This window comes from Cibotium barometz, chromosome 30 (assembly GCF_041138505.1).
Source record: "Cibotium barometz isolate CiBa-2024 chromosome 30, ASM4113850v1, whole genome shotgun sequence".
NCBI classification, from domain to species: domain Eukaryota; kingdom Viridiplantae; phylum Streptophyta; class Polypodiopsida; order Cyatheales; family Cibotiaceae; genus Cibotium; species Cibotium barometz.
In genome coordinates, this window is record NC_141075.1 from 35,124,449 (window position 1) to 35,146,171 (window position 21,723).

General features: G+C 44.0%; 3 protein-coding genes across 4 annotated transcripts in view; all 3 read right to left on the reverse strand.

Moving 5' to 3' along the window:
- Window positions 1-2,338: 2,338 nt before the first annotated feature.
- The window catches only part of LOC147621417 (ATP binding microtubule motor family protein), a 154,425-nt gene continuing 135,040 nt past the window's right edge, over window positions 2,339-21,723 (reverse strand). For both annotated transcript variants that reach the window (XM_086824163.1, XM_086824164.1), the window contains 4 exons: window positions 21,026-21,186; window positions 3,572-3,946; window positions 3,235-3,304; window positions 2,339-3,133 (listed from right to left, as the gene is read on the reverse strand). In XM_086824163.1, coding sequence (XP_086680289.1) covers window positions 3,044-3,133; window positions 3,235-3,304; window positions 3,572-3,946; window positions 21,026-21,186 — 696 coding nt within the window. In that variant the 3' untranslated portion in view covers window positions 2,339-3,043. The remainder of the gene's footprint in view (window positions 3,134-3,234; window positions 3,305-3,571; window positions 3,947-21,025; window positions 21,187-21,723) is intronic.
- LOC147621418 (uncharacterized) lies at window positions 4,349-5,064 on the reverse strand. The gene is made up of 2 exons (XM_086824165.1): window positions 4,974-5,064; window positions 4,349-4,868 (listed from the first exon to the last, which is right to left on the reverse strand). Exons 1-2 carry the CDS (start codon window positions 5,016-5,018, stop codon window positions 4,446-4,448), a joined length of 468 nt encoding a protein of 155 aa, XP_086680291.1. The 5' UTR covers window positions 5,019-5,064; the 3' UTR covers window positions 4,349-4,445.
- Window positions 5,226-6,671, reverse strand: LOC147621419 (uncharacterized). The gene is made up of 3 exons (XM_086823731.1): window positions 6,258-6,671; window positions 5,698-6,116; window positions 5,226-5,586 (listed from the first exon to the last, which is right to left on the reverse strand). The coding sequence occupies exons 1-3, from the start codon at window positions 6,669-6,671 to the stop codon at window positions 5,226-5,228; spliced, it is 1,194 nt and encodes a 397-aa protein (XP_086679857.1).

Below are 21,723 nucleotides of genomic sequence, written 5' to 3' on the forward strand. Positions count from 1 at the left end.
TGGTTTCAAGAAAGGAAAGGAAAGATTAATTTTGATGCTAGCACTGATAAATACATCATCATAGATGATGCGAAGATTATTACATTCCTCGTGCACAATTTGGAGATGACTTCATTTCCATATTTGAAAGACAAAACTCAAAATTCATCATTAAATAATGTAGTAGAAGTTAGTCATGATTCAAGATGAATTTGAAAATTATAAGCACCCACGACGATTGATTTAGTAATTAATTAATCATTTCAAAAAAACGAATAAACTTTTTTGATGATTTGACTTTGGAAAACATCGAAGATGTGGATATAGAATCCCTACTCTTTTAGCAATGGGGATGTGTCATCGTTTTTTTTTACATGTAGCAAGTGTGACGTCGTCATCGTTTTATTTTTTTTTGCATGTTCAAGCTTGGAGTCGACAGTCTATGCTCACCTCTCCCCTTGCCCTCGCCTAATCGCCTCGTTGGACTTGCCTGCTCGACTCCACCAATCTCGTCGCCTCCATCCCTCCCAACGTGCACGAGCAATTTACGAACTCCTACACCTCTTGCACCATTGCATACACGCTGGGAACTTGCAGAAGAAAGGTGCAAGAGGTGCTTATTGCCCTTGACCGTGCGTTATGAGGAGAGGGGAAATGTGAAATGATCGACCAAAAAAAGCCTTGAGCACGGACAATCTCTTACTCTCACGATCACCGTGTGAGTGCTTATAAGCCACTATATAAACAAAAATGTAAGTCACTTATAAGGTTCTTGTATTTTGGATATGGCTTAGGAGAGATTCATACACGATTATTTTAGTCCTCACTAAGGCTTAGCCTTTGAGTCTAGGGGGAGAACCTTTCAAACATTTAAGGTTTTTTTTAATCCAACCTAACTAATAGAGAAACTTTTTGGCTCCGTATTTTTAATGCGCATTATTGGATAGAACCATAGACTAAGAGAAGTACAACTTGCAATCGAACCCTTCAAGCGCATTCATGTTTCATTGAAATATCGCTTACGAACACAAGGTGAATTTGCCTACAAACAAATAATATATATTTAGTTACATTATATTTTACACTACTTCAAATGAAGCAAGCAAACTAAACGTTATACATAGAAAAAGTAATCAAACATTGTACATACACAGTAGCAACAAAGCTTTTGTGAAGGAATCAAATCATACTCTACCAAAGAAATGCTTCAAAGAAAGCAAGCATCATCCTTTGGCAAACCAACAAATTTTCTAGTGGAGGAAGAGAGGCACATAATCTTGTCCATTTATAATTGCTTCCTTAAACTATGCAGTTTTTTCCCGAACAAACCTGTAGGTGTTGGTATAGTACAATACACAAAAAGAAAACATGGAAGTGATCATGACATTGATGAACATGAGCCAAGTAGTTGTTAAAATCCAATATTAGTTGTTGCCAAAGAGTGTTGCAAAAGAGGTTGCATAGAAATATCTTTTTGTCAGTATGTCCATGTAGAAAATACTTTCAATGTCAATGCATTGTGTCCAGTGCGAGATTTCCATCACTTTCCAAATTGACCAAGCTCGCTTTTTGTCCATACAATTACGTGTTTTTGGTATGATCCATGATGCAATAGGGTAATATTTTCTTATACGTATCATTCGAAGGAGAGTGCTTTCATGCACTCACCAAATTTTAGTATGTAATTTTTCACGAGCACATGCACACTCTAACAGATTGACTGATCATAGGTATACCTTATTCTTCAAATCTCCTTGACCATAGAGAGCACAAAGTTGTCGATCATGAGTTATTTCTTTAGGTGAAATATTATGGCCAAAAAACTTGAAATGGCCATGAGTTCTTTCTTCAAGTGAAATGTTGTGGCAAAAAAGCTTGAAATGGTTTTTGTATGGATCCTTCATACAGTAACTAAGCATACCTTCAAAAGTGTGTATGCGGATTTGATACAAACCTCTACACATCACTAGTCCTCCTTCAAGTTTGAAGAAGTCCTGTTGCATGTGACTTTATCAACTTGCCAATACTTATTAGTGAGGGTGCCATGAGAGAAATCATCGTTTGGAAATGAAGGTGGTTTAGTGTTCTGCCCTTCTCTAATGCGAAGATCCCTTTAAGACACTCCATACGAACAAACTCTGAAAGAGGCTCCCAGTGGGATACATCTATATAACCCTTTCAAATGCCCATTGTGATCTTGGTCTTCTTTCCAATGGGAAATTTTCAGCAACTGCAAATAGAAAGATCTGATATAACCTTCTTGTCTTTTGTATTGCGGGTCTCAGAAGATCTTGTGACCATGTTTGTTTAAAATACATAACCATGCAATTAGTTACGGTAACTAGACAAAACGATCATGTTTGTTCAAGACCCCAAAAAAAAAACACATAATGCGTTATGCATGCAACATAGAGTTCTATTCTTCTTAAAGAGTACAAAAAACAAACCTAACGATCTTGCTTTTCTATTGACAGCAAGCATATTGTGAATGCACGAGCGGGACCTTTAGGAGACGTGAGTATCCCTGAAGATTGACGATTTGCAGGTGGGTCTGCTTCGTGAGAGAAGACAAGCGGCCGACGATGAGCGCAGGGGCTAAGGTTCTCTACCTTAGTGGGCATTAATTATCCACAATAAGGGCATTAATACTCAACATTGATAGTCAATCAATAGCTTGTAGCCTGCTGCTGCAAGAAGCAGCACACGATAAAAAACTCACAAATTGAGTTGGTACTCAGCAAGGCATTAGCAGTTTATGTGAATTTGTAGCAGGCAACCATCGCGCAGCTATTGCCTTTGCCTGTGTGGGGAGAACCTTAGGTCCACCGTGAGTCTAGCCATACGTGAAGCGGATAGGGTAGTGCTAGAGCTGAGATTCAAGAAGCTGTAGCACAACTGACGGCAACTAAGGTGCGAAATCCTTACAAGATCATATCATCTCAATACTTGTGTTTCTTGCTGCTGCCTTCTTACTCCTGAGAGCAAAGTGCGTAGAGAGATGCACGAATATGTGCACCTAAAAATGGTATAAGTAAGACTCTTCCCATCCTTTCTTCAGATAAAGCTATTTCTTATGACGAGTGAGCAGATACGCTAATGAGCTAGCTCTGTCCCTTGATGCTGTTGTTCTTGCATGCCCATCATCTTCAGTAGCCTGCAAAACAGTAAGATGAAGAGCAATATTAATTAACACTCTTCACCACCACTTTACAAGGAAAGTAGGATTTTTGCAAGAAGCAGTTTTAGTCTCCTTACATCCACATACTCCAAGTCAGAATTTGGATCTGTGTGCAAGGAAAGGGAGGAAAGTGGCTGCAGCCTTCTCCTGAAATGAAGAAGCAATGCAAACAGTCAGTCCGCACACTTGTGCACGTGCACACACACATATGCATGTATGCGTGCACATGAAAGTCAGTACACATACACATGTACGTATGCATGCAAATATTAAAGTACATATATACATACATATATTTACATATACACACATAATACATATTATATAGATTGTTCCTTTTTTGGCGGGCGAGGTGTATTCATGCATGTGTGCAAAATTGCTTTCTAGGTAGAAGTTTGTACCAAAATCACCCACCTTTTAGCAGGAGCAAGTGACATGTCTGCTCTCCTACGTGCAGAGCAGCAATTATTGTTTTCCTTGGTATTGTGTTGAGCCTCTGTGAGCAAGCTTTTAGATTCTACAGTTGTCTTTTCATCCACTCTTGTTTTTTCCATTCTCTGCCTTTCAGTATCTCGCGAAACAATTGGATGTGCACATGCCAGGGTCACTGGGCTGTTCAAAAGAACGTCTTCCTGAAATCCAACTCGAGCATGTCCAGCAGCTTCAGCAACAGTTCGTGCTTGAATTGTTGCATAAAAATGTCTCTTTCTGGAAGAAGCATTCTCTTTTGACAATGGCAACCACTTGCCATCAACATTCATTTTGCCACATATCACAGCCAAGCAGTACCTGCTTCAAATCAAGTTGAACATGAGAGAAAAAAAGTCAAGTCACAAAAGCTGTAAGCAAAGATTCAAATAATTGCTCTGCACTCCTCTCGGTGAATCCTGTCCTGAATCTATTTAAAGCAGGAAGGAAGAACTTGAAAGAAAAAGGGCAGTAATTTTAAATGTCCTGTAATATGTGCTGCCCTAAGGACAATAGATGCGATGAAAATTATATCAAGCTATCTACATCCCCTAATATAGTCTCTCTCAGACTATCTACATCCGCAAATGCAGCTTTGGAGAGACTGTAGCCTGTAGGAGTAATATAAAATATATCACCATCCCAGAGTGTATGGTGATCTCAACCAATCTGGGGCATTATGATGCCAAGAGGGAGTCAAAGAGAAAAAAAAAATATCATGTCTACAGCTGCCAGCACATGTCCTGGTCCACAAGTGCAAAAAGCAAAACAATGAAACACTACACAGTTGTCTAGACTCTAGAGTCTAGACGCAAGAGTCTCAAATCTCATCATCAGATGAAGATGATGAGTCTTCTGAAGAGAGCATGCCTCCATCATTGATACCATTGCCCTCTTCATCGAACTCTGGCTCAACAGCAACAAGCTCCAGTGCATCCTCATCATGTGCCTCGGGAATCTGAGTGTGAATGAGTTCGACAACCTCATTTGCACGCCTCTGCTGGGTGCGACGAACTGGAAGCTTTCCCCTGCGAATGCTCTCTCGTCTCGCAGAGCCTGGATCTGGAGCTGCCGGGCGTAGAGGAATGCTGAGAGATCGTGCACGTGAGCGGGTCACACAACGATCCACGCTCTCAAGCTCTCTATGTAAAGCTCTCAAAATCTCCTCTTGCTCATCTCTAATCTGCCGATCCACAAGCTCCGGGCTGGGTTCATCTACCATTTTGAGTAGTGTTGGATCAACCTGTTTAAACATGCCACAAATTGCATATTGGACAATGGACATCCATTGAACTACAAAAAAATTTCTACTTCTAAGTTCTTATTGAGTCCAAATTTCAATGTATACCTGCTTCGGTGACCCCAAAGCATGGTAGCTTCGCACGAGCCTCATGTTAGCTCTGCAATACACCAACTTCTCTAATTGAGAAGTACTAAGGCGATTCTGAATCTTAGTGTGTATAAGGGAGTATGAGCTCCAATTCCGCTCACATGCTCCAGCTGAGCAATCCTGTGCAAAAATGAGTGCAATGCGAGCAAATTTGTAAATCTTTCAATGCTAAAACATCAATCTTCATTTCCGAAGAGTATATTTTAGAGATTAATTACAAGTTACCTGAGATAGAACACGAAGAGCAACTCGTGAAAGGTTTGGAAGACCAACCCTTCCATAAGAGTGCCACCATGTCAAAGGGAATTTCATGGCTTCCTTCCTTAATGACACAGGTCTCGCAAATGAAGCACCAATACCACTCATGTAAGTGGTGAACTCTCTATCAATCTGAAGTTGCTCCTCCTCTGAGAACATCCTTCCCACATACTCTGACTGCTTCATGCTCAAAGCAGTATTATTCCATAGCTCTGGCGACCTGTAGAGAGGATGGAGCATGGCAGCCATCGCATGGATGGGACGGCTCATGAATGTCCACCGTTTGTCTACAATGTCCAGGATCTCACCTCGGCTGAAAATGAGAGATTGAACATACATGTCTTAGGTTATAGTACTAAGAGAATCGAGAATCGAGAAGTCATAAAAATCAAAGAAAGAGGAAGAAATTAGAACTATTGCTTACCGTTGAGCAGTCATCATGGAGCACTGAGCAACATGGTCTTTCATTTGCATAAACAAATGAAAGACCAGCCCCAAAGTTGAGCCCTCCATGTCTGTAAGTCGGAGAAGGACATACACGGGCTTAAGTGCAACTGAAAGGCTATGAACTTGCTGCCAAAAATCATCATCCAGGATCCGCCTCTGCAAGTATTTTGTACGCTCATCCTCTGAATTATGCATCTGTCGCCACCTTGGATCCACAACTGTTGATGATAGTGAATCTCTTATCTTGTAGAGCCTATCCAAGACCAAGAACATGTAGGCAAACCTGGTCTTGGATGGTCTCACCATATCCAAAGGGCTATGGCTCCGAAAGATGGCAAGAGCCTGATGCTTCTTGCGCAAGAAGGTGGTGATCTTTACAGCATCTGCAACAATGGGCTGCACCCAAACAAGCTTCCCAATGTCTTCCATAAGTAAATCAAGACAATGGGCAGCACATGGAGTCCACACTATATGTGGAAACTCTGCCTCGACCATTTGACCCATTGCCTTGCAGTTAGAGGCGTTGTCGGTCACCACCTGCACAACATTGTCCTCCCCAACCTCAAGGATAGCCTGTCGAATGTGGCCATAAAAGAACTCCCCTGTGATCATGTCGCCTGCTCTCCCTGCATCCACGGCACGCAAGAAATAGGTGCCCAAGCAAGATGACACAAGGATATTGATTATGTGCCTCTTGCGAATGTCTGCCCACCCATCTGAAATAATAGTGCATCCAAACTCCTGCCAACCTGCTTTCACAGGTGTGAGCGCCTTGTCTATCAAGGCCTTTTGCTCATCCAACATGGATGTACGCATCTTCGTATACTGAAGACCTGTCCATGTCTCAGTAGGCCCTACCTGCGTAATTGCTTTCACCATTCTTTTCCATTGGTCTATCCTTAACACATTGAAGGATATATTGAACTCAATAAGAGTGCGACAAATCTCCATTTCTGCCACCCTTTGCCGCTCCTTTACCCAAGCTTGTGATGAGATACAAGAACGCAGAGTGGATTGCTTTGATGCCTCCCCTGTACCTCTCGCATCTTGTGGCAGGAGGTCCTCATCATCAGCAATACGTGCCCTCTTCCTGCCTGTGGTGGATTGGGCTGAAGCCGAAAGACTTTCACCCTCATCTACTGTACCTGAACCTGTAACATCTCCAATAAAAGCATCATGGAGAGCATCTTGCGTACTTTCACCACCTCTAACACTGCTTGCACCACCCATTGCAGGACAATTCTCCGCAATCAATTGGTCCCTCACAGCTTGTGGTATTTTATCACATGGACCACATTGATTGATGCACCCGATACCTGTCATGTGCTTGATGACGCGAGTTATGGTGCTAGTGTACTGCTCCCCGCAATACTTGCATGCCCATAGCCGAGTACCTGACCCTTGCTGAGAAGGGGTGTTAACAACCCTCAGGACATTGGTGTGGATTGCCCAGTTCGGGTTAGTCTTGCGCGGCATGATGAAGCCTGGGCGTGAGAGAGAGCGAAGAAGAGCGAAGAAGTTACTCTGCAGAGTTTTGCAGGTACACACGATTGTGCAAGTATTCACATGGACCCAAAATCTGGTCGCTTAATGCCCAAAATCTGGTCGCTTATCCGCAAGCGCATGGTCGCCACACACGTTTCGCCACGCCACGCCATTTATTATTTTATTTTTTTTTTAAAAAAAATCCGTACGGATCCGTACAGTACGGTACTGTGCCGTACTGTACGGATCCGTACGTACGTACGGAATCAACCTTGGGAGGGGCAAAATATTTTGTGTCTTTTATTGATGATGCCACACGCAAGGTGTGGGTTTATCCTCTTCGTTTGAAGAGTGATACATTCTCAATGTTTCAGAAGTTTGTTGCTCATGTTCACAGTTGCATAGAAACGCGTTTCATACAGGTTCGAAACGTACGAAACGTTTCGAAACGTTTCGTCCTGTATGAAACGCGTTTCATACATCATGCATATTTTAAAAACCTTAAAAAACGTTTCCTTTCATACATCATGCATATTTTGCATCCCCTTTGGAGGAATGAGGAGCAATACCTCAATGAGGAGCTAGAGTCAGGATGGGTCAAGTACATTACCAAGTTGGTGGGAGTGGGAGGTGATATACAGCTTATGAGAAAGCTCGAGGATGAGCTTCTCATTTCCCGCAACGGTAGCCATATGTATGGGCGAGCTACTGCATTGCTCAGGGAGACACAATTGGAGACAGCGTCTTGGTGGGAGAAATACGATATTGGGACACCCAACTTGGTAAGGTTTCTTGATTCTTGAATCTTGTGTCTTTGTCTCATGAGTCCTACTCTTTCAAAATCTACATTCAAATGCTACTCTCTTTTTGACTCTAACTTAACATTCTTTTTTGTACAATGTAGAGACGGATTGCATTCAGAGTTCTCTCACAGGATTGCAGTTCAGGGCCTTGTGAGAGAAACTGGAGTATATGGGCTCTTTTTCACACAAAAAAGAGAAATAGACTCTCCTCAGCACAATTGGAGAGGCTTGTCTTTTGTCATTGCAATCTCCGATTGCTAGAACAAAAGGGTCATCCCATTGAGCCTCGCCAAGTGAATCCAAATAAGATTGATATCATGAAGTGCAAGGAGATTCCCGACATTCCTCAGGAGGAGAGAGACATCTATTCTATGCTCTATGAGGAGATCATGGCTCCGGCTCGCACTACACGATCTTCTCTAGAGGCTAGTACTAGTGGTGCACCTGCACCTCTAGAGGATGAGGCATTTGAGGACTCGGCTACCGACAGTGACCTTGAGAGTGAGGCTGCAGAGGCAGAAGATGCAGATGAGGATGAGCATGAGGATGCAGATGAGGATGCAGATAGTAGCTAGCAGCTGCCAGTATCATTTTATTTGGACATGTTATTTAGTTTGAACTTTGGACATGTTATTTATTTTGATCTTGGATTTTGAGTCATGACTCATCACCCACGTGGTGATCCTTTTGATTTCTGTTTAGTCATCAGTGATCACCCACGTGATTTGTGATATCATCATATCTTACATGTATTTTGTTTTTATTGAAATGAATTCAATGTGGTCTCTTATAAGTTATGTCAACAGTTTTTTCTTTTGTATATTTCAAGTAAAAAATATACAGGTTTTTTCTATTTTGTATGAAACCTTTTTGTACCCTTTCTTACCTTTTATGAAACGTTTCAAAACGTATGAAACCCGTTTCATACCTGCCGTTTCTGAAACGCCTGGCAACTATGCTCATGTTGAGAATCAAACTGGCAAAACACTGAAGGCTTTGCGTTCCGACAATGGTGGAGAGTATATGTCCAAACAGTTTCAGGACTTTTGTGATGCTAAAGGCATCAAGAGGAAGCTCTCTACTCCTTATGATCCTCCACAAAACGGGACAGCAGAGAGGATGAACAGGACCATTCAGGAGAAGGTCCGTTCTATGTTATCACATGCTGCATTACCTCATGGTTTTTGGGCTGAAGCTGTTATGACAGCCGTTCATCTTATAAACAGGTCACCTAACACGAGGCTTGGTGGGAAAGTGCCAGAGGAAGTATGGACATGGAAGCCTCCGTCCTACAAGCACTTGAGAGTGTTTGGTTGTGTTGCGTACGTGCACATACGCAGGGAAATACGCACCAAACTTGATCCTAAGTCTCACAAATGCATATTCCGAGGATATGGTGACAGAGGTGAAATGGGGTATAGACTTTGGGATCCAGTGAATAGAAAGATTATACGCAGCAATGATGTCATTTTTGATGAAACATGCATGTATAAGGAGCCTGCAAGGCAACAGGAGCCTGGCAGAGTCATCTTTGATGATGATGGACATCATGGACAACAACCAAGGGCTGTAAATCAGTCATTACAGCATCAAAACCAGCCCTTAAATGGTGCTGAAAATGGTCCAAATGGACAGCCAGAGATGGCAGAAGACATCCTTATGGATATCCCACAGTTAGAGGAGATACCGGGCATGATCTTTCAACCTTATGGCATGGAACAGGAGCCACCAATAGGTGATATGCAGGCTGGACAGCAACCTGCAAATGATGATCATTATGTACGGAGGTCCACAAGACTCTCCAGACCCCCTGACGGGTTTGTTCCAGGGGTTGACTACTTGATGCTCACTGACTGTGGGGAGCCCTCTTGTTATAAGGAGGCTTTACAGAGGGCAGAAAAGGCTCTTTGGGAGCGTGCTATGAAGTCAGAGATGGATTCTCTGCACAAAAATGGAACATGGAAGTTGGTGCATTTGCCTACAGGCAAGAAGGTTTTGCCATGCAAGTGGGTTTACAGGCTCAAAGTTGCACCTGATGCAAAGCCAAGATACAAAGCCAGGTTAGTGGCTAAGGGCTTCAAGCAGGAATATGGTGTGGACTTTGATGAGATCTTCTCTCCAGTGGTCAAAATGACCACACTTAGAGCTGTATTAGCTTTGGTTGCTCATGATGATCTGGATTTGATTCAGATGGATGTGAAGACTGCTTTTCTTCACGGTGATCTCCATGAGGAGATATATATGCAACAGCCAGAGGGTTATGCAGTGAATGGAAAGAAGAAGCTTGTATGCAAGCTGAAAAAGAGTCTTTATGGGCTCAAACAGGCACCAAGGGAATGGTATCATAAATTTGATACATTCATGAAATCCCAAGATTTCAGGAGAAGTGACATAGATCACTGCTTATATACCAAGAAAGCTTCGGATGGCAGTCTATTGATCCTCATCTTGTATGTTGATGATATGTTGATTTCCGGGAAATCTCGTAAAGAGATGGATGCCTTGAAAAAGAGGCTGCATCAGACCTTTGATATGAAGGATTTGGGTGATGCAAATCACATTCAAGAATCTTGGTGCCTTTGGCTGTATGGTGGATGCCCCATCAAATTTCTTGACTCTTCTTTACTCACACTACACTTTCTTAACATCACCGCGCCCCTATTTGATTTGGCTTTCAGCTGTGATTTTGAATTCTTATTTCCTTCTCTTTTTTTCCGACTTGCCTTAGCCCCAAGATCCCCCCGTAGTTACCAATTTTTCACTACTCCCGTAGGCGATGCCGCCGAGGAAGCACCAAGGGGGGTTTTGAACCCAAGACCTCTTGGTCCTTCACCACTTGAGCTATCACGTCATTGGCTGTAGTTCTTCTTTCTTACTTAATACAAGTCTTTTTTTTGCGCACACCCCTCCCCCCACCCCAAAAAAACCATTCACATGTGTCATTTCTCTTTATGGCATTGAGCTCACTCTACATAGTTGCACACCCCTCATATTTCCTCAAGGCATTCTCAATTGTTTAGGGCTTTGAGATGTGCATACTCTGCATCGTCAAAGCATAACTACCTACTTGACTCAACACAATGGACTTGTTCTTTCTCACTACCACCCCATTTTGAGATGGAGTGTAAGCATTGGTAAGGCACCTCCGAATCCCACGGTTCTTGCAATACTACTTTATAAATTCATCAAACATGTATGAATGTTCACGACCAGTGAGAACCTTGACCTTAAGGTTATGGTCACACTATTTGTACACTTCAGCTCTCCGTTCACAGAATTTGTCAAAGGCCTTAACTTTTCTTTTTCAAAACGTTGAAAAAATCATCTATGAATTTCATTTTTTTTAATAAACTTAGTCTTTCAATAATTTAATTTTCATCTTATCACATATGTCGAAATGCACTAGCTCCAAGGGTTTCTTGGCCCTATATTAGGTCTGTTGTTATAACACCTCCCACAGTTTCTTGCCTCTCATACGCACCACCTAGACTGCAAATGGGTCTTTGATTTTGGACAACCCTTCAACCCATGAGACAGAGTACACATTGGACTTTGAGCAACCTTCCAAAGATTTAACCTTTGACTTTGGGCCTTTGATTTTTTTTGCAACGCACATTTGCAAATGTGGAATAACTCAAATCACTATACCTTTGGTGCCATAACTAAATACTCACATTGGCCTAAACAAGAAAGTTGTAAGCTTGTCGAGTCCACCAATCTCGACTCAACATTGCGAGTACTCCCCATGTGTTCCTCTGTAGCCACCAAGAGTGCCCACCTTGGACGGACCATCGTAACAGTGTCACACTGCCACACCATAACAACGTAACACCGTCACAGTCGGTCAAGCTACAGTACCACCCCGGAGCATTCAGGGACCATCGGAAGTAGAGGCGCACCACAAAAGACACAAAGAGAGATGCATGCACCGGCATTGAAGGCATCGATTGACACTCCAATGGTCATCTCCCAGAGAGGAGATTCTACCAAAGGCTGCCACCTCAAGGGCATCTACCAAAGATAGGAGATGCCACCTACTCCACCGACTCAACCCGTCTTGCCGGACTGCTTATATGGTCACTCGACTCATCCTGAAGGACATCCTTCATGCTTCATCCTTCATACCACTTTGTAGCCTTAGACTAAGTGTGCTACAATCACTTGTCCTCAACTTGAGCCGTGTGTCGTCCTCTTCACTGTGACCTCTACTGACTGTGCACGTTATAGTGAAGAACATGTAATAGTGTTCTTGGAGTAGTGAAAGTGTTCTTGTTCCTCTTGTAGTCTTGTTCTCTTGCAATGTTCCACTCATAGTCACAAGTGACGGGGGACGGTAACGGGGGACGGGGGACGGCCATATGTAGGGAACGGGGACAGGGGTAGCAACGGCACTTAAAAATTACTTTGTCAGTACCACCCACTCGCCTATACGGGCAAAGCTTGCATGTCCATGGCTGTGCACCACCTCCATGAGGGGATGGGGTGTGATTGACCTCATCCCACCATGTCCATCCCGTCGTCCTTCTACAGGTAGTTGGAACTTGAAGAGCCACTACCACAAGGAGGATGCCATGGATGATGGATGCCTCCTTGTCACTTGATAGCTTGAGAGAGAGAGAGGGAGGGAGTGAGGCTTGAGCCTTGAAAGTTGAGGGAGAACTTGAGAAGTTGAGTGTGAGGGGGGGTGGGTGTGTGGGTGTGTGTCTGTGTGTGTGTGTGTGTGTGAAGCTTGAGAGAGAGTGTGTCTTGAGAGGCTACAGCTTGCTTGTGTGAGCTTGAAACTTGAGACCTTGGCCCTTGAGGCTTGCCGCTTGAGGGAGAGAGAGTGTGTGTGTGTGTGTGAAGCTAAAGCTTGAAGTGTGAGAGGGAGTGTGTGTGTGTGTGTCTTCTTATAGGGAGGGAGGCAAGAGAGAGGCCAAGGCCCAAAGCCTCAAAGGCTCAAGGCCTATGGGCCAAGGCTAAAGGCCCATGAAAAGCCCCTCCCAACCAAAAAAAAAAGGTCAAAAATGTGACCATTGCCCAAACAGTAACCTGTAGCGTTCCCATGCAGCCGTCCCCCACAACCGTCCCCTCCTGGATCCGTCCCCGGAACGCCGTCCCTTGTGAGGGACGCCCAAGCTGGGGACGTCCGTCCGTCCCCGTCCGTCCCCGTCCCACAGTGTTCCCAGGACGGCGCCCCCCCGTTCCAAGGGTCCGTCCCATGTGACTATGGTTCCACTCCATAGTGTCTACTGTGTCGCACTGTGAGCATCGAGAACTCGTGACATATTGTCCAGAGAAGAGCCACCACTTAGTGTGCTAGGCAACCAACCCTGCTACATCCTCTCTTCTCATTTGCATAATGCATTTGAATATGTTGGTACCTTTGTTGAGTTCTCTCCAATGCTTACAATCGTAAAAATGCTCGAAGAAAGATCCTTAAACCAATCTTGCTTGTAGCTCATATGTGCAATGGCCGATCCACTATCTTCAATAGTCACCAGTGCAAAAGTCCCATGGTCTACAATGTTGTAAATATGAAAGCAAGAGCAAAACTAGAAATGAAACAAAAACAAATGAAAGACAAAGAGTTACCTTGAGATGAGTGTAGACAAGACACAAGATTGATGCTTTCATTGATGTGACACCTACAATATATAGGTGAGAAGTACAAGATTGAGTAGACTGACTTATGGGATAAATGTAGAGGTGCCACATGGCACTAGACTCAAGACACAAAGACTTAAGTGAAACTAGACTAGAAATAGTACACCTAGTGTGCACTTATTTCCAACACCCTCCTTAAGTGGACACTAGGAGGAAGACAAAAAAGACAAGACTAGAAGATAGACATAAAGACTGATAGACTGAGAGACAAGACATGAGAGACAAAAAGATCCTGAGACACCCCTCCTCAAGTGATATCCTCATATGGGTCCACAAGGGTAGGGACAAGATGGATCTAAAACAAGACACAGTCAGATTGATAGACAGATAGACAGACAACAGATAGATAGACAGACAACAGATAGATAGACAGACAAGACTAGATAGACAGAAGACTGACTGTAGACAAACAGATGGACCTTGAAGACAACCCCTCCTCAAGGGCAATCGCTGCCTCTTGGGTAGGGACAAGAGAGAGGTCAAAAAGCAGAATGAGTAAGACACTAGAACCCCTTGACCTACATCATCGGTGGTCAAAGTGGTAGACAAGAAAGGTGAAGTAATCAGAAAGCCCAGTCCTCATCATGTGAGGAATGAACAGCAAGATCTGCTGTTGTAGATGCTGCAGCAACATGTGCTGAGGCAGATGCAGGGGCTGATGTAGAGGTTTTAGAGTAGCAGTCCTTTTCCCGGTGATTATCACGGCCACAAATGGTGCATGGATGAGCCTTGAAGCAGTCCTTCTCCAAATGATTAGTTTTTCCACAATGGGTGCAAGGCTTTCTTACCTTAGATCCTCCTTTCTTTGCTAAAAATGCAGTGTCAGTTACCTTTTGTTGTTTTGTTCTTTCCTCCTCTTGGAGAGCATTGATGATACCTTCAAGAGTAGGATTATTGTGATACTTGAAGGTAGTGACAAGAGTAGCATAGGTATCAGGTAAGCTTTTGAGAAGCACAGCAATAGCAATATCTTCGGAGATGGGGGACTTCACTGAAGCAAGCTGAACCATAAGACTGCGAAAATAATTGACATGAGAGGCTATAGTAGCTCCCTCCTGCATATATAGATCAAAGAATGAGATCATAAGTGCAATCTTAGAATTTTTAGAGCGAGGTCCAAAGAGGGTATCCAAAGTGATCCATGCTCGAGAAGCAGACTGTATGTCGGAGATGTGATGAATGTAATCATCTCCAAGACCGAGCAGGATGATAGCATAGGCTTTGTCATTCTTAGCAGTGGGAGCATAAGTGATAACTTGCTCAATGTCGGAATCTTCGGGAGCAGCATGGTGAACAATGTCCCAGAGACCTTCTTTCATAAGATGGCACTTGATTTTGATTTGCCAAGTATGAAAGTTGGAGCCATTGAATTTGTCGATAGACATGAGAGAATGAGTAGAAGAGGCCATGTGGGAAGGTCTTACCTCTTGCTAAAATGCAAGGGCAGTGTCTATTCCCTTACAAGATTGCAGAAATGAATGAAAGAAGAGATCCAAACTGTTTTTAGAAGCCGGCTCTCTCACCACTTGTCAAGGCCATAGCATTTGACAGCCTATCGAAGCATGAGGAACTAGCAGTTTGCAGATAAAAAAAGGACTAATCAGCAAACTGATGGAGACAATGCACAATTACCTTGTAGACTCTTCAAGAGGAAGCGACGGTGGCAGAACCTCTTGTTGATCTGCAGCCTTTTAGATGATGCGCAACCTTGAGGAAAGCAAAGGAAAACTGCAACAGTATGGCGGGCAGCAGCAGCTCCAAGCAATAGAACAGTAGCTGCTACTGAAAAACAGGTCGGCGCAGGGAAAACAGGTTGGCGCAGGGCAGAGGGTTCACGCTGGCGCAGGACAGAGGGTTCAGGCTGGCGCAGGACAGAGGATTCAGGCCGGCGCAGCCTGTGCAGAGTGTGAATAGGCTGGTCCTACAAGAGGAGTGCAGCTAGGGAGATAGTGGCTTGAAGCTATGGCTGGCATTACAGGGCAGGAGCAGCCCGCTCTGATACCATGTTGTAAATATGAAAGCAAGAGCAAAACTAGAAATGAAACAAAAACAAATGAAAGACAAAGAGTTACCTTGAGATGAGTGTAGACAAGACACAAGATTGATGCTTTCATTGATGTGACACCTACAATATATAGGTGAGAAGTACAAGATTGAGTAGACTGACTTATGGGATAAATGTAGAGGTGCCACATGGCACTAGACTCAAGACACAAAGACTTAAGTGAAACTAGACTAGAAATAGTACACCTAGTGTGCACTTATTTCCAACATACAATCAATGCTAAGCATCAATTAGGTGATTGTAGACCATCATCAACCAATGCATGCTATGCAACCAATCTAATTGCTCCTATGACAAAGGGCATCCTAATGGGCTCACGCCTTCCGTGTCACATACCCCTATGTTTTTAATGAGCAACTAGCTCCTATAACTAAACACCACACCTCTTCACACAAACGCCAAGACCGTATTTATAGAATGAACCGGGAGCCAATGTATACAATCAAAGTATCGTTACAATACTATGAAGACACCACCAGAGCACAATGTCAAGGATGATGTTGCCAAAATGGAACAGAGCCCCATGCAAGGGATGCAAAAAGGAAGAGAAGAAGGGGATAGAAAAACACACATCACTTGCACACAAAGAGAGGTGGTTCACACGCAAAGAGAAGAGACACTCAAGACACAAGGCATGCACACATGTTCCCAAGATCATACACTTGCAACATTTCCAAGAACACAAACACACAACACACACACCTTAGGAAGAGAGAGAAACTTCACACAGCACAAGAAGAGAAGAGAAGAGAAGGGAAGAGAAGGGGGAAATGAAATGAAATGAAATGTTATATTAACGTCTTCAAAAGGCCATAATGACCTATGAGACCAAAAGTTACATCATGGTGGATCTGATACAATGTCTGGATAAAGAAACCCAGAAAATGAAAAAATAAAGATGATACTACTGGCACCTAAAAAATGAAACTGGAACTGGAAGGTACACTATGGAGGTACCTCCATCTCATAATATGTGCCGCATCGGACACTGGCGGATCTCCTCAATATCCTGTGTGGTCAGCACCCTGACTGGGTGTCTCGCATGCCTCGCAAGAATAATCCGAATCTGCCGCTGCAACATCCGTCTATGCTGGGATGCCCTCCTCCGTGGTCGTGGGCGTCTGGACCACCCAAGCTCAATCGCACGATCAATCAGTGTACCTCTGGTGTGGGCGGTATCCATGTCCTGCTGCTGCTGTGGTCCATCTGGCGCAGTGATGGCCGGACTAAAGAAGTCTGTAATGTGCCTCTGAGTCTGGCTCTCTGTGCGCCTAAGCAGGCTATCTCTATGTCTCCGCAGCTCAAGCAAGAACAATCCCAAACACCTCTGGTCCTGGTACCCCATGACTCTGGAAAGTGGTCCAAAACCCTCTCTGAATAAACAGTGGAAACGACCACGTATCTCATAGTATGCAGTACAATGGCATATATAATGCAGCTCTGTCTCTGGCTCCCCATGGCATACTCGGCATATCCTGGCCTCAGCTGGTATATGCCGAGTATGAGAGAGAGAGAGAGAGAGAGAGAGAGAGAGAGAGAGAGAGAGATGAAAATGAAATGAAAATGAAATGATATATTAACATCTCTAAGAGGCCATAATGGCCTATGAGACCAAAACTAAGAGTACATCTGAAGTTGGTGTCTCATCAAAGAGAACAACTAAATGAGACTAAAAAAGTACAATAAACTGATTGTCTTACAAATATAAGAACAGAATTGTAAGACTCCGAGATGATACTGAGTAGAAAATAATGGAAAATACTGAAAAATGTATATCAGGTAGATCCATGTATGTTGATCAGTTCAAGTGTTGCCCTCTCCTTAGATCAAATATCTCCGCCATGGGGCTGTCTAGAATGGAGAGGTCGTAGAAGCGAGCTAGGCGCCTCCGATTCTGAGCAATAATGGCTCTGATCTGGCGATGGGTGAGGATGCCATGGTCAGGATCCTGGCAGGCGTGGTTGATGAGCACGACATAAGATGACTGCTCTATCAGTGGTGACTCCCTAGGAGCGTGGTCGATGCCCTGATGGCCCAATGCATGAGGTATCAGGAGGTGTGTAGGCTAGGTTGTTGGTGCTGGTGCCGAAGAAACCTGTCAGGGTCCTCTGTCTAGGTACATCATGGCTCGGTCTCTTGTCTACCAAGAGGGTCTCTCTGTGTCTCCTGAGCTCAAGTAGGAACAATCCCAAGCATCTCTGATCCTCAAACTCCATGACCCTACATAACGGCCCAAAACCCTCTTAGGAGAGGCAGTGATATCTCCCTCGGATCTCATAATAGACTGTACATCGGCAAATGTAGTGCTCCTCTATCTCTACCTCCTAGTAGCATAGCTGACAAATGCGGTCATCCAAGATCTGATGCACATATCGCCCTGTCTCAATCCGCAGCTGGTAAGATGAGGTCCAGATCTGTCCAATGGCACAACGTATCCCATGTGATAGGTGTACATCCATGTACGACAGACGGGTGATAAAATCATCTGGTGAGAGAGAGAGAGAGAGAGAGAGAGAGAGAGAGAGAGAGAGAGAGAAAGAAAGATTTTATTAACGTCTTCCAAAAGACCGAACTTGGCCTATGAGACAAATCGGTGTACCTGTATGGGGTATCCTCTGTCTGGGTGTGCAATAAGTACAATGAGTGGGGGAGGGGATGAAGCTCTACTACTAGGAGAATGCAAAGCTATATGCATGGAGTATACAATCATGATATGCAACCTAGCTAGCTCCATCCTGTACCATATTGGGGGTATAAAATGGTATACATCAATGAAGGGGGTGTCCACAGCTCCCTGAGAACATGCCTGGGTCTGCTCTGAAGCGAGCCAGTCGCTCCGCACCCTCTTTGTGAAACTGAGCTCTGATCTCTATCATCTCTCTCTGGTATAGGCATGGTGTCCGAAAGCCAAGTGTCCTCTGTCTCTTGCGGGCTCTGAGTGTCTCTGCTCTCTGGAGAGTAATTCCCTGCCGTGTAGGGGCTGGGAGTGGGATGGATCTTTGAAAAAATGTAGTAATCTGTGTCTGTCGTCCCCCCTTTGGAGCTGTCTGAGCCTGTAATGATGTCTCTCTGTGACGCTGTAGCATCAAGAGACCATACTAAAAGAGGGAGAAGAGAAACTTTTATCATCACCACAAAGAAAGAGAGAGAGAGAGAGAGAGAGAGAGAGAGAGAGAGAGAGAGAGAGAGAGCAAAAAAAAGGGTGGAAGAGGGGGAAGCAGCTGTTTTGTTTAAAAGGAAAGGGGGCAGGTAAGGTTCAGGGTTAGGTATATTTTAATTCTTATTTTTGTATAATGTTTCTTTCTTTTTCTGCTTCTTTGCTCGATGACAGCCGTCGCTTTGCCCTCTTCTGCTTTGACAATGGCCATCGCTTTTGCTGCTTGATGGGCTTCAAGAACAGTGGCCACGCACTTTGCTCTCTCTGCTGCTCTACTGCAGCTCGATGCCTGGGCTCTGCTCGTCTTCTACTATTGAAGACGGCCGTTGTGCTCTGCTGGACAGGTCTCCACCTGGAGTAGGTGAGCGCATGGTTCTGCTATGAGCAACAGGTGGCACAGGCGATGGCCATGGTGACGTACTTTGTACTGGAGGTAGTTGGCAACATCTGGTCGCACTGAGCTGATTATACATGGTGACATACGATGGCAAGGCTAGGCGGCGACATGCTCTGTAGTGGAAGCAGTCAGTTGCAGCTAGGGGCTGAGCTGATCGTGGTGGTGGCTACTGGCTCTGCGAGGGAGGCTCTGGGCAGGAGGTGGTGACATTGGACTGGTGGCAATGCAGAGGGCGGAAGAGCAGAGCCAAAGAAGGCACTTCTACAGTGATAAGTGTGTGGGAGGGGGAGAATAGGTCGTTGCTGGGCTCTGCAATGGCAACAATGAAGAGCAGAGAGCAGGCAGACCAGGGCCCTTTAGGGAGGCCTAGCAATAAGAGATCAAGGTTGATGGGTGGAAAAGAAATGTGTTAAAAAACACACTGTCAAGTGGAGGAACAAGGTGAGGGTGGACTACAAGACCAAAGCAGAGGAGAGTGGGGGACTCCCCCCAAGAGCTCACCGCACCAAAATCTCTACATAGCTGTAGATAAACTAATTAAACCTAGCGCATTACTAATAAGGAGCTAACAAGAGTTTGCACAAAAGAAAAATGACAAGTGAAGCAGACAATGAGTGTCTATTCCATCCTTTGAGGGCCATTTATACAAAAAAAGGTAGGGCTAAGGTTTTCCCACTCAACCCTAGTATTTGGGTTTCTTTTGGTACCGACAAGTGTGGGATCATGCTGATTTGGATTAGACCTAAATGAGACCCGTTTAAGCCATCCACATTGTAAATGTGGGAAATTGGGCCAATAACTTCAGAGTTTGGGGAATCTGTGCTGCCAGAAGTTTATTCTCGACATGTCAGTACCTGTGGTGCAGAGATCCAGGCCAAAGCCGTAACTGCCATCCAGTTCATCAATGCCTACTGTGAAGAAATTTAAATAGCATATTTAGTATATCTAGCAACTTGTGCATACTCGGGTCCAGGAAACCGTGATTCTTAATCTTGTCATTCAGGCTTAACTGTCTCAGACTTAAGTAACAAGTCCTTTATTTCACAACATTTTTTAGGTCACATAAAACCATGATTCAGTTCTTACTCAATGCATATTGGCAGGCGTAGTGAAAAAGAGATATTACTGCAGAGCTAGCACTTACAATTTCAACCCTCTCCCTCTGACACCACATAATAACATCAGTAGCTTGTAGCACACATGGGCCTGTTTGTTTTTGCTCATCAACGATTTTCTAAAGCAAGAAGCATGACTTACATCACAACAAGATATCTCATCTGAAAATGTGTGAGCTGAAACCTAAGCAGACCGAAGAGACATGTAATTTTTACAAGGGGGTCTGAATCACAAACACATGGTCAACATGGAGCATTAGTGTTGGCAGGAACATGTAGAGAGGGGGAGAAGAGGAGATTAAAGGATGCAGATGGAGGAGATGATCTGTTGAGAACAGAGAAACAGGAAAGAAGAAGCCTGGGAGCTAAACACGTGGAAAGGCCTGGTTAGAGCCCTTTGCATATGCCAGCTAAACATGCTTGTATTGTTTATTCAATGGTTAGTTTAAATGACTTTTGAACACGCTGCTTGTCATTTTCTGAGAGGTAGTCAAGCTGAATCAATATTTATGACAACCTCAAAACTGGGTTAATTAATAACAGGATTTATTAAAGTGGCCATGTATTCAGAAATGTAAAAAATAGGAATAAGTAGTGCATTTGAATAATTTAACAATTAACACCCAAACCTACCAACCTTAAACAAATCGACCGTTGCTGTGAATATTTTCTTGAGAAATTGTTGATATCAAGAACAGTGCCGTTTTCTGCAAGTAGATCAGACAGTCTCGAATGCATAGCTGCTTCAGGTGTCCATATCTCCTTTTCGAGTTCTATCAAAGGAATCTTCAAGATCTCCTGGGCATTTTGATCCATTAAGTATGTGAGATCTCACAAACTGAATTCTTAACAAACTCCAAGCAGAGCAACAAAACTCATTTAAAAACTGCAGTTTTGCTAGCAGGACTTCTCTTCTACAAAAGAAGCATTTTATACAATTGGGTTGCACCAAGCTAAACGCCTTTCATGATTTCAACAGAGAAGATGAGAAGCATGTTCTGCTAGATAGACAAAGGAGTTGACAAAAGGGAATAGAAGTACCACACTGTAAGACGGGTCACAGAGTTACAACTTAGCATGGAATATCTTCCACCTACACACTAAGTACAGCTATGAATTCCCCTAATTGAGACTATGTTTTGGCTGCTCCCCCCTGCGAAGCTGCAGTCCCCCATACCCTATCCCTATCCTCGCCTAGCCCTCTGCCCTCCCCCCCAAAAAAAAAACACCTTCGTGCTAGGCAGTGCTCTCCTTGCCCTGTGCGCAGCCCCCCTTCAAGCTGCCGCCCCTGCCCTCCCGCCATTGCTGCCACCCCGGCCCTTCCAGTTGTGTGTG